General features: G+C 41.6%; 1 protein-coding gene across 1 annotated transcript in view; it reads right to left on the reverse strand.

Moving 5' to 3' along the window:
* LOC113031613 (ubiquitin-conjugating enzyme E2 E2) overlaps positions 1-13,890 on the reverse strand; it is a 36,325-nt gene that overhangs the window by 20,501 nt on the left and 1,934 nt on the right. Inside the window, exons 2-3 of the mRNA XM_026183846.2 lie at positions 12,537-12,720; positions 10,121-10,171 (exon numbers count right to left, since the gene is read on the reverse strand). Of these exons, the coding sequence (XP_026039631.1) occupies positions 10,121-10,171; positions 12,537-12,712 (227 nt within the window). The 5' untranslated portion in view covers positions 12,713-12,720. The remainder of the gene's footprint in view (positions 1-10,120; positions 10,172-12,536; positions 12,721-13,890) is intronic.

Genomic DNA, 13,890 nt, shown 5'->3' on the forward strand with positions numbered 1-13,890 from the left:
AAGACTGCTGGTTAGACAGAAAGGAAAAACACCCGAAGACAGAACTGTGGAAAACTGTGCTCTATATTTTTCTAAACAACAAATTCCATCAATCGCGATACTTTTAACTGACACTTGAGCTCGAGATGTCTCCCATTTCACAGACAAGCCTATTTTCAGTGTACCTATTTTCACGTGCATCACACCAGTATAAATGGCAGATGAAGGTGAGAAATTCAGCACGTGCATCAGTTTCCACAGTGAAGTGAACATCAAAGAAAACCCGCAAAAAGGATGATGTATTTTTTTTTGACCGGAGGATGCAAATAACGCAAGTGTATCTACATAAAAAAAACAAAACACTCTGCATGCAAAATTAGCACAGAAATACAACAAATCCATCACAGAGTGAATGACTGACCCCAGTGACAGATGGTGTGTGTGTGTATATGTCTTTTTTCCTCGGTCATCCAGCCTGTCTCTGTATTTGGGCGGCTGACACAGTGAAGAAACACTTCATAAAGGTAAGCAGTGGAAACACCTTGAAGCACAGAAAAGGTGCTTGTTTATCTGCTGCACATCATAGCACTAAAATCACACCAATAATAATTCACTGATGCTTCCAGACACAATACGTTTATCAGTTCAAACACCCGGGAGGTATTCCTGGAGCCCACCCCGGTCTCTTTTCCTCTGGTCCCTCCGCCCCTTAATGAATATTGATAAGCCCTCCCTGCTGTGCTTAATGTTAACGCCATGAAAAATTATGCTGGCTGTGTCACTCACACATAATCCCCCGAGGGGCACGGCACAAAACCAATGCACAGCCACCTCAGACACCAAGACGAGAAGAGAATTAGAGGTCAGAACCTACAAGAACAGCAGCCTCATTTCTGTGAGAGTCTTGATGATGATGGAGGTGCGTACTCGTGTTAAGGCTGTGAGCCAGCAAGCATGTGATGCAGTGCGAAAGGGACATTTTTCTAACAGCTTGCCCGATATCGTCAAGCAGTGACAGCTTAGTTCTGGAATCATGTCAACACAAAAGGAAATGCATAGACCAAAGAAGACCATTTGCTCCAAAGGTCAGCCATGTAATACATCTGTAATTCAAACCCAAACAAAAGGAAGAAAGACGTGAGGCAGCTAGCTGACGCTCCAAGCAAGCAGCAAACAAGGCCTGCAAGACGGGATTTTTTTTTTTTTTTACTAACCTAGTGATAACCTTTTCGTTAATCTAGTCTTGAATGTGTCAGAAAACAGTGTAAAACCTGCATAACAAGAAAGTAGCTGAAGTTTTAACATTTAAGAATAGCAGATGTTTTGTTATAATTATCAGTTATACTTGTTGGTATAATTGGAAACAAAGCTGCAGCAAGAATATTAATCCGAATATAAAAGGAGTAATTTAAGATTCCATGACATTCCACCTTTCACAGAAGGAAAATTATCAGGATTTATTCATTTTTAACATTTTGTTTATAACAAAAAAAAAAAAAAAAAAAAAAGTGAAGAAACATGAGGGACATACCGTATTTCCCGGACTACAGAGCGCACCTGAATATTAGCCGCACAAGCTAAAATCAGGGGAAAATCCTGTTTTGTACATACATTAGCCGCACCTGACTAAAAGCCGCAGGTGTTTCAATGTTGACTTATCATATGTAAAAGAATATGCACAAAGGGAATTGTCAGGAAAGAGACGGCTGTTTGGAGACATCACTTTTATTAATATTTTGAAAAACAAGTTATGGGTACATATTTGCATAACTTTTTAGGTATATGTACAAGTACCGGTAATTACAAGTACAAAACATGTACTGTGCTTCATAAATGAGTAACAAATGTAGTACATAACAATAACCTACAGCACACCAGAAAAATAGATTCGGACTACCTTTTAGGCTGAGGTGCAGTGACACAGCTTTAACAAGAAGAAAAGTCAGTCATTCACCACCATCTTTCTCTTCTTCCTGCGCACTAAAACCACCAAAGTCCTCTTCTCCAGGAAACGAACAGGTTCAGGATGGCTTCGTCATCCACTCTCCGCTTCTCTCCTTCGTTGTCACTTTCAAAACCAACCAAAGAAATCCTCGTTGTCAGTGTCGGAGTCGAACACCCTCAGAAGGGCCGTAGCGGTGTCCTCCTCTCCATCATGTAGCAGTCCAGCCCTTCGAAATCCGTTGGTGATTGTGGATGTTTTCACACTTTTCCACGCTGTCAGAATCCACCGGTGGAGTTGAGCATAACTTGCTTTTCGCAAGTTTATCGCCGCTCATCATCCACGCCTCCAGCTGAACGCGTAGCGCTACTTTGAAGTTTGTTTTTCGCGCTACTTCGTACGGCACTACGTTGCCTGGCGGATGGACATGTGATCAAAATACCACTCTTGAACCCCGATCCTTCCGCCAGGCAACGTAGTGCCGTACAACAGCGGAACAAACAAAACAAATCCGCTCATGGACGATCCATAGAAAAGCCGCACCTGACTAAAAGCCGCAGGGTTCAAAGCTTGTGCAAAAAGTAGCGGCTTATAGCCTGACAATTACGGTACATAAACTTTTCTTAAGTAAGCAAGCAGGAAAAGCCAGGAAAACTTTGCTTTAGTGTCTTTGTTTGCTTAACATAACAAACTGTGTAAACCATATATTTTTATTATCTTTATAGACAGTCCTACCTCCTATGTTGCACAGCTGGCTCTACAGAAAGATTCTGTTGAGACTGAAGGACGACATTAATTTTAATCGTTCATTTGAGTGTATTTTAAAGTCTTCCTCTAATAGTAAAGACATCTGATGTAGTGAATCAACAACAGCTGCTGAGGTAGCGAGCATATAACTGATGTGTTTGCCGGTGTAGAGAACACACACAGACACACACACAGACCCCTTGAATCAGGGTGTGCATTGCCAGGTTGCGCTGAGAGATTATTTGTAATTATGTGCAGTGCGGTGACTTTCATAGATAAACACGTGCACCTATTTTTGTAAGTTAAGTTACTCATAAAAATACTCCTAATAAGGCTTTATGGCCAAACAAATTTTGAGAGTTTACCATGAGAAAGAGCAAAGTGCAGGGAGATGATCTGAAAATATAGGAGGGACCTGGTCATAGCAGGTATGGTTCTTTATGCCCAGGCCTACGTTGGGGTCGGTTGTGTGCGACTAGTCTACTCCATCAGCATTTTAAATACATAATGAAACTGTAAATCACAATAGGGGTGGCAAGGAGCTCTAGGAATAGGTTAGCAATCTCTAGCTGTTGGACTGGCAGTGGCTCTCAGTCTCTAACCTAGCCCGCCGTCTGGTTAACAAATGGTTTCCTAGATTTTGCTTTTATGACGTCTTTTATGATGTACTGCATAAACACAGACATACTGTTAAACTGATACTTAAGCAGCAAGAACATTTTAAGAAATCTGGTTAAAAGAATAATTACTAAACAGTACTAATGTGTACTAACTGTGGGTGTTTTTACACTGTTTAAGTGCTCTTAGTTTATAATCGGCAAAATCGGCACAGAAGCTGTTCTGTTTTAAACTACTTTTTAATTAAGCTTCCCTCAACCTTATCTACTTCAGTTAGTGGTTTCCTACATTTCCCTGAATGCGTCCTGACAGAAAAGAGAGCTGAACTTGTTACTCAAAGTGCACCGTAGGTTGTGGCTGCCCTGCTTTTAATCTATTCGATTTGCTTCAGGAGGAGAAATTGGTATGTCTAGCTCTTCAGCAACGGATTATTCAGCCGTGATTGCTGAACAATAGCAGCTGTTTCTGAGTGTGGATGAGCTAACACAAAAAGCTGGCTTTTAATATTAACGTTTCAAGCAGCTGAGCATTATTTGGCTATCACTCCTCCGAGGGTGTAATGGAAGTTTTTGTTTGACTGACTGTGAGATGAAATGGCACAGTGTCCAGACCAGCAGGTTTTGGACCCCGGTTGGATTTTTCTTTGAAATGTTGCTGTGCTGAGTAGTAACAACTCATGATTTGATAGAAATGAAGAAGGGATCGGTCAGGGAATAAGCTGAGAAGCAGAACAGAGTGTTTTTGGCCAGAGTATTTTAAAGAAACAGAGCAGAAGAGGAAGATGGGGGATGATGATGAAAAGGGATTTAGCAGATAAAGCTGATAAAAATGATTCCACTTTGTTCCTGCAGCCTTGGACGGGCATTATGTTTTAACGTCTTTAGCTGTAGCTCAAACTTGTAATATTCAGGCAGAGATGGAAAACAATTCACGCTTTTTAGTTCTTAGTCACACAGTCCATTGAAAATGACAGGTATTCATTGGTTTTCACTTCTTAAGATTGTGGGGATTCCTATATTTTCTGTGTTTTGTGCCAAAAGCCATTTTCGCACATGAATTTCGGACAGTTTATGGAGAATTAAGTCAGGATATTTTCCACATTTGCCATTTTTTCACAAAGCAGGAAATAGCCTGCCTCAGATGAGTTTGCACTGCTGAAAATACTCTGTGGTTTGGATGAGGTAATTACCTGGACTGAGCGTGCAGGAGGCAGGACACGTGACACCCACTCTAGGGCTGCCACAAACGATTATTTTGATAGTCGACTAGTCACCGATTATTTATGCGATTAGTCGACTAATCAGATCATCATCCACTGGACGTAAAACTACAGCTTATTGCACCAGCAGCATCTGCTCTTATATAACTATCATTAGCTTACAGCTTTAAGCTTTTAAGGTGCTAACTAAAAATAAAGACAAGATGATAGTTTATTCAATTTTAATGAAATTTGCAGATTGTTTCGGTAAAGTTTAATAAACTCCTTGCTATCTAAAATATAACAGGACACCGGAGTATATTCTCCAGCATCTCACACTTCTGATAATCAGCTGTCTGCTTGATGTTTATTCAGCTGTGTAAAAACTATAACTTTAATCTCAGCCAAACCGATTTACTCAGGAACAAAAAAAAACAAAAAAAAAAAAAAAAAAAAAAAAGCCAAACAACAACATTTTTAATTTATCTAAGTGACTCATATATATTTAACCTGAGTCGCGAAAGACGGCGGTGGGTTTGAAAACAATTTGCCGGGAGTCCGGTGTTCTCACGGCGCTAGTGACCTAGACCCCGGCTAGCTATCGAGCTAGTGGGTAACAGAGGTCTCCGAAAACGTCGGAGCGCTTTTGAAAATATGTGGTGTCCTGATAAACTGAGCCGATATTTGAGGTTTACACAGCTACATTCTCACCTGAAAATATGTTAAACGTTTATTTTGTGACCCAGAAAGAATAATAAGAGTAATATTAAAACTAACTAGCTACCGCCATTGTTGGAAACTAAGCTGGGCCGCGCTATGAATTCTGGGACACAGCTGCTTCTTCTTCTTCGGGGTTTAACGGCAGCTGGCATCCTTGTACATGCTGTGCTGCCATCTTCTGTTTCAGTCCGTTATTACACTCTTAAATCCTGCTATTATTCCTGCGTCTTTTGCGATCTTACAAAGCTTCAAACGACACGTCGACTATTAAATCAGTCGTCGACGATTTTGATAGTCGACGTAATCGTGACTAGTCGACAAATCGTGGCAGCCCTAACCCACTCACTAGTAAAGCTGCTGATCATAAGCAAAATAATGATCACCTTCTCATTAGCTTAAAAGACATGCAGTTATTTCATGTTAAAAACACATGTTTCTACTGTATGTTTCCTTGAACGTTAAAATATAATTCAGTTGAAGAAAAAAGAAAAAAAAGGAGGCAGGCGTGGAGGACACAGGTTTGTCCTAAAAGGGAGTTGACTAGTGGGTGTTTTTCACAGAAAATCCCCTATTGCAAGGGCAAATGCTGATCCCTGCCAGCCTGTCTCCACTGTGGGAGCAGATGAGGGCGAACAGAGCCTAAGGCAGCAATGGGCTTGAGTGCCTTGGGGGAAAAGAGTGACAACAAGCTGAAGCCAAGCTAAGTATCGTGTACTACCAAAAGTGGACTGGGTAAGAGACGCCGAAAGATCCAGAAACAAAGACAGCTGCAGGCAGACGACAGTCCTTCCAAGGGTTCAACTGCAAAAACTTTACTACTTGGATCTTGTTGACAAATGCTTCACTTGCCTATAATTTCCATGTTCATGAGTATGCTAGTGTGTGCTTGGGCTCACATGATGTAAATTTTGTCAGATGGCAAGTGCAGTGATTTCTGCAGATGTCTGCACACCTGCCCATTTTTTATGACTCGTCGTAGTGTAGTCCCGTGGAGTCTACACTACGACGACGATTGACCAACTCCACATGCGTCCTTACAGCCTTAGAAGGAGCGCAACACAAATGACTACTCGTCCGTGGTGGGTGCAGCTGTCCACGCTCGCGCCGCAGTATAATCCCCGCCTCGAGCCTAATGCAGAGCCTATGATGTAACCATCACAACGCCTGTGTTGTTCTGGATTTTCTGTGCCAAAACACTAGCTGGGGGTGGAATATCTTTCCTTGAGTTTATAAATTCTCTTAGCGGATTTAAAAAAGAAAAAAAATGGCAGCAGCAGAAGAAGTGTGCTGGAGGACACTACGGTACCGAACAGGCCAATCACAAATCACAGTCGGACGGATGTTATTTGGCTACGATGGAGGATTTCTGAAGGGTTTAAAGCTGAAGTATAAATCCCACATTACTCACCTTGGCTTCAGCTTAGCCAAACAGCAAATGAATCTGGGCTTTCAGGGAGCAGCAAAAACACACCGCTGTAAGGGAGAGGTGTGCGCTTGATTCATGACACACCTTTTCACTCAATTAAAGTGAAATCAAGTCAGTAATCACTTTATACCAATTATTTTGCTTGCATAATCGTTGGAAGCCAGAATCACAATTGAGATTAAAATCTGATTAAGCACTAAATGCACCAGAATATTAGTGGTACCTTTTGCACATCACACGAAATGTGTGCTACAGGGGGATTTAGGAAATGATGAGACCTTTTCTTGCCGTTTTAAAGAATCAAATAATGGGGAAAATAATCTGTATTGTTACTGGAGAGTAAAGGGCTTATGAAAAATAAAATGCCTTCAGTGGGTCAGCAGCCTTTGTAAACCTGATTAACTGTCTGAAGATGTGCAACACTTTCAGATGATGGCAGCATACATTTGAATCTCTGTGGCTTTGAAAATCTGGTATTAGTGATAAGCCTTTCATGCTTCGCTTTAAGCCCATCTAATCAAAACTTCATCCTAGTAAGATCAATGCAATATTTGCACATGTTGATGGAAAGAGAGGGACCCCCCCCCAAAAAAAAAAACAAAAAAACAATTCGTCGCAAAAGCTGCTTTATACGCTTCAATAGGTGTAAAAGCACAAGCTGCCTGTACAATATACTTGAAGTGTATGACAGTGAGAATAATTGCCATGTCAAATCCTCTTGGGCTTTCAACATGTTCCTGTTCGTTTGATGCATGACAACTGCCAAGGTGACAAGCAGACTGTCACAAAGCCGAGGGTGAGATAAAGCTTGGAGACACATTTAAATACCGGCTTGCGATTTCCAAGTGGTGACATTGCACTGAAGGTATGACAGTTTTGTTCACACTGCATAGGAATTGATTTTTTGGTTTTAAAACAACTTAAGCATTAATATTGCAGCCTCTCTACAGCCAGAGAAAGACAGGAAACATTAGTAAGAGAGATTTATCAAGACAGGCAGCTCATTTAAACAACACATTTTGAGGGTTATCACAGGAACGTGGAATGAAGAAAATGTGTGGGTGTTTTATTATATTTATCTAGTGGGAACCTCCTGCCATAGATGCTTCACTAAATTAGATCTTCAACACCTCCCAAGATGTGAAAGGTAAATTTGGACTCTTAGCACACATCTTCACTGATGAGCCATTTTTACACATGAACTCGATAATTTCAGGAGAATCAGGTGGGAATATTTTTCACAGTTTTCTGCACACACAGCACCAGAAACATGGAAAGCAAAAAAAACTCTTCATCCATCTGTTGATTTTCTACTCCAACTAAACATGGTATTCCAAATTCCATGGTATTCGCCCTCCCTAGCACTGCTTTCCAATTCCTCATGGGGGAATCCTGAAGTGGTTCCAGTGCAGGCAAAAGATATAATGTGTCCAGTGAGTTCTAGGTTTACCCCGAAGTGTCCTCTCACTTAGACATGCCTGGAAAACCCTTTAAGGGAGGCCATCCTGATCAGATGCCCAGACCACCTCAAATACACTACAGCATAGGCCCTACTCAATGAGGTACTATTAATTAATCTTAAGTCCTAAAAAGTTCAAAGCTGCTGTGCATGTTTAAAAAAAAAGGAAGGCTAAATATGCAAAGACGGGCTCTCCATTTTGCAGGCAGCAAAGCTGCGGGATCCCTTCCACTGCCCTGAAGGTGAAAAGACTGTCGGTGAAACAAAGGAGACTGCAGATTTTTAGCTGTACGATAGAAAAAGAGAAATTCTCTCTGACCGTTGACACAAATGGAGGAATAATCTGGATGGTTCCTGAGTTGATGGCCACCAACGCTGCATTTACTGAAAGTACAAAAGTGAATCTCTTTGACACAAGTCTCTATCTGCCTCATGAAAGGGGGGGCAACAGTCTGTGCCTCCATTTGTCGCGGGGGGAATGAATTGAATAACCTCTCAGGCTAACCTGGCCAGGAGGAGCGATGAGTGTGTGGCATACAAATGATGACGACATAAACGCAGCGGCTGGGTGCTCAGTCGTGCGAGAATATAAACTGTGCTGTGATCGTCTGCTTTTCTGATGCACCTGACCCCCCCGTCATTGTTAACACAGGGCTAATCTAGTTCACTACATCAGACGTGAAAAAAAAAAAACAACAACAAAAAACACATTATTAGGTTTTTGGTGTCATCTTAAATACAGAAAGGCAACACACACACACACACGCGCACGCGCACATGCACACACACACGCACGCACATGCACACGCACACACACACACACACACACACACACACACACACACACACACACACACACACACACACACACACACACACACACAGGATTATCTTGAAGAAGCTTAATTGTTTCCCAGGCAACTAGTTCCCCCACTAAGACGATGACTGTGAAATTTCCGCTAGCGATTATTTTACTTTCAAATGACTTAGCTGTGTCCTCAAGCTAAATCCTTCATGTGAGCCAACCTAGTTTTAAGACGGAGGGGGGTGGGGGTGAAATAGATTAGAGACCTCGAGGAAAAAAACAACATCTCTTTTAGCCCCCGGTACAATAACAAAACCGAGCCGTGAGCTGAAATGAAAAGGTTAGCTCAATGTTTATCGTTAATGATGGTGGGCTTCTGATGAGACCCAGCAGGGGTGATTAATTCATGCAATAAACAAGGCCGTCTAGGGTGTAGTAATTTCAAATTGCCAGATGAGTCACACAAAGCGGTTTTCCTTAATCATTTTAAGCAGGTGCCTGAACGGATATAGCCAATCACAGTGGTCAGAAAACATCAGCATCTCCCACAAGTGTCAACAAACACTGGCGTCCATTTTCTTTCTTAATTTGCAGTCGAGTGCTGATTCAGAGAGTAATTATTGTGCAGTAATAAACACAGGCACAATCAATGACAGTGTCACTTTGTGTGGTTTGGGTTAATAAAAGCTGGCTTCCTCCCAAAGGTATGCCTTTTGTCATGTCCGCAGAGACCGATGCACATGTGGCCTGCCGCTCGCTCGCGACCGTATCTCTTCCTCAAAAGGCTCAGAGCCGCGACAGTGGCACATAATAACCATTGTCTGTGGTAAATCCCCAGCGCAGCGAGCTGGGGGGGGGGGGGGGGGGGACCCACACGAGAATCGAAACAGGTTTTAAAGTCACACCGCACACTTGTTTTCCACCATTTCAGAGGACCAGAATACTGTCATCTAAAGAAAAAAAAAAGGCAGCATGCATTATGCAGCAGCAGCAACAACAACTCCACAGTGGCCTTAAGTCACTCGAATACACCAAACAAAAAATACAAACAAACAGCAGCAGTATGCGGTGAGTTACAAAAACACAACTGCATTACATCTCCTTTTTTTTTTCCCAGAGAAAAGCCATGAAAACAGCACATTGCTGCTGCTGCCCATATCAGCTTTACCATCTACACTCAGGGTTATGAGTCATTACAGCAATGCTCCGAATGTGTAACATCTTACCTGCAGTTGGGAGGTGGGTCTAGTGTTATTTCCGCAAGCTCTTTTTGAATCCTGCAAAAGAAAGATTTGCAAATTAAAATTCATCTGAAAGAGTGGAGATTTCCTTGGTGCATTTATTCAGTGATACAAAAGCTTTCAAAGAGGTGTGGTTGCCTTTAACCCAAATCTCTAACGGAAAAAGAGATGCAGACGACCTCCAAAGAGGTTCTGGCCTTTCCCCTAAAAGAAAGTTTTTCTTGTAATTAGGATTCCGTTTACTCAACTAGAAAACACCTTTTTTTCCCCTATTAAATGGCTTATAAATGAGATTCTAAAAACTCAATATGATACTACAGTACTGATGTCGAGTCTGCTTAAATCATAATCAAGTGTCCACGCCTGTGGTCGACTACGCAATTAGACATTGCTGCCCTCGATAGTCTGCACCTAAAATACTAACTGTTTATATTAATTGTCTTTATTTTATTAAATGCCAACACCAGGGAACAGTTTTCTGTGATTTTACAATCGTGCCCACCACTAATCGGGGCTGCGGTGCTCCTCACCCTCCCTGTCAGGGGAAGATGTGAACTTCCCCTCAAGTTAGGTGGAAAGTTCTGCAATAGGTTCATATAGACAATGACTGGCTGTATGTCAGCCCTGATATTTAACCTGCTGACATGTAATATGTGTAATAACAGTGTGGCTTTGCAATACAGTTCTCCACACTGATGATGATATAATTATTGATGCTTTAATATGATCATTTTCATGAGAGTCATACTAAACTGAACATGCTTCACTATAGTTTCATTCAGAAGCTCCACAAACAACCAACATTGACATGACAAGCTCATGCTTGTGTGTGTGTGGGAAGCGGTTACACTGATTTATCAGCATCATGGGAGAAAACAGAAGGATATTTCTGACAGTTTGATTGATTTTTGAGTTACAGAGTAATAAGATTGTACTTGGAGAGACGCTTGCTTTGTCAGTGGAAAGCTGCTGTGTGTTGTTTGGCATGATGAAGAGTGGAGGACAGGCAGGTGCAACATTTTAAACATCTAAAAACAGGCTGAAGGAGTTAGTAGAACTGTGAAGAAGGTAAGGAAGCAAAGAGCCAAAATATGTCATGATGTAATTCCACCTTTTCACTTTCACCTAATATCCACCCACTTTTCTTTTCAGCCATAATTGTATGTCAGCATGTAAAAGTCTCTTCATGCTGGAAGTTAGAAATAGTCTAACTTCCAGCATCCACCCACTTGGGCCACACGTGCATTATGGAGGGTGGACAGTGCTACAATAGTAGGTGCACATTAACCTCCTCTCCTTCCGCTCCTGCAGTGATACTACTGGTTATTGCCAAGTGCAGCCTTATTCGGCACATCCGCGCGAGGAAAGAAGTAATTACTAATTTGTGCCACACATTTTAGTGATATTAAAAATATGATTTGGTTTCTTAAGAATACAATTAACTGTTTCAAATAGCTCATAATAAAAATGCAATACGTCTATGGAGAGCATGTAATTTTGTCCATTAGCTTGTGCTCAGCTTTGATTGCCAAATGTTTTCTTACTTTTAGACTAGTCCGTTGGTGTGATTTCTTTCCACCCTCCTGTTTAAAACAAGTCAATTATTGGCCAGCAGCTTCCACATCAGCCACACCACCAAGAAAAAAAGAAACTGAGAAGTGAACAGAAGTTGCGGTTTTGGACAATTGTTGATAGTTGCCTTAAATATATGCAAATCAGTCATGCTTGCTTGGGTAAAAGTAAAACTACTTACAGTTTATAACAGTGCAGATTTCAAGTGTTAGATCGCAAATATAACCAGATTAAGTACTCCTATTATCTGTTTATTAAGCACGAGGATAAATTAGACAGCTTTGATCATTTGCTACAGATAACCAGAAAATTGGGATTCAGGCACTGCTGCACAAAAACAACGCTGAAGTCCGCCCATGTTTTGGCTTTTTCTGCTTACAAACCCCCCCCAGAGATGTTCATAATGTCAGTCTCTGTTATAAAAAGACTCAGTGGCCTAAGCCAAGTGGTTGCATAATTCTCTCATCGGCTGTCTTTTTTGGGAATAAGTGCGAAGACTGGTTGGAGGTAAGTGTTGGTGGTGGTGTAGGCTGTGGAGCACGAGGCGCATCCAGTCGAACAAACAGGCTGGAACGAGAATCTCTCTTTATAAATGACAGCAGTGACACCTCAGCGCAGAGCTGGGTGAGTTTCTTCCTTTCTGTGGGTTAAGCGGCACACTGAATCGCGTGGATGTTTGAAATGACAATGCCTGTGGGACTGCAGTCTTTTTATATTACTTCACACCCCTGGGGCACAAGAAGGGGGAGAGGCCTTCAGTTTAACAAACAACTCCTGTGTAAACGCTCGGCTCTCAAAGCCAGATTCAAGCCCTCTCTTCTTTTCTTACCTCTTGGCACTAGTTGAAAGTTTAGCAGCGGTTTTACTCGAGATCTTAGTCTCCTTCTTTTTGGGCTGTGCTTGCTCTCGCTCCTGTTCAGCAGGTACCGATTCCCGTTGCTCAATATCCGAGCTTCCCCCGCTTGTGCTGGGGCTGTCGTCTGGTCTCTGCACTTCGCTGGACATCGTGGGCCCTAAAGCAATAAATGAACATGCAAATATTAATAGGTTGCAAGTTTCCACAATGTCTGATAGTTGGGTAGACTTGGGGACAGCAAAATGTACTTAATCTAAATCAAAAGCTGGGTGTGGGCGAGGGTTAAAATTGTGCAGAGTGAAAGCTGATGAAAAGACATTTGTCAAAGCTTACAGTGCAGCAGATTACACATGTATAAGGCCCCTGTTAAGAATATAATGAGACATTCACCCAATCATCTGCTAGGGGTTACAGACAGAGCAGTCATTAGGTAGACTCCACTGGCCTAGATTTCTAAAACAAACTAGAGGTCCTGTCACTGCTCTGTGTCATACTCTCTCCTCTTCTTTACTGGATAATGTGGTAGTAGTTTGAGACACAGAAAGCTCTTTGTGGATGAAAAATATAAATATCAATACACTACCCTGGTTCTGTTGCTCATTTGTTTACAAACGACAAAGACAACGCAGGAACAGGGGTGTGTCCAGAGTGGGGGCCGTGGGGTGGCTTCAGCCCCGACTGAAAATTATTTACATATTCTTTTGCAGATTTTAAACAAATAAATCTACTTTTCCTATGCTATGTTACGTTTTGTAAGTTATCTAAAACCTTACCACCAGGGGGCATCATTTTACCTCTGGGCAACTTAAAATGTTTTGTTCTTTTTACTTTTGGCAATTCTTTGTACCTCTAGTCTCCATTTCCTCAAGAAACTTGCCTGTGCTTTTGCCAGGAAATCTTTATAATTAAGAATTTCCTACAATGCTTCATCTAGTGGCAATAGCTGGTATTTCATGAAAGTGCTGCCCAGTGCTTGCCGAACTTCAGATGATTCAGCTGATAACTTGAGCTCACCTTGGGAGGTTTTAAACCATTTAAAAAAACCCAAACTGATAATAATAATGACCTTTTAGATTAAATTCATGTTAAAAGTTACACGCAGTAAAGCTAGTGATGTAAGTTTTGCATTACTTGCATGAATACATTTGCGTTAAAAACCCATGAGTGTTCACCCCAAGGAGTCAAAAGGATAAGGAGTAAGGCCGATAGCGCGAGTCAAATTACAGTAACATGAAGTCCTGCAGAGGCCCTATGCTTCTTTTCTTTTCTTCATCTAAAAAGCATCAAAGAAAGAGTCCGAGCTAGTTGCCTTCAAATGATCTCAGTA

Source organism: Astatotilapia calliptera, chromosome 11 (genome assembly GCF_964374335.1).
Source record: "Astatotilapia calliptera chromosome 11, fAstCal68.1, whole genome shotgun sequence".
NCBI classification, from domain to species: Eukaryota; Metazoa; Chordata; class Actinopteri; order Cichliformes; family Cichlidae; genus Astatotilapia; species Astatotilapia calliptera.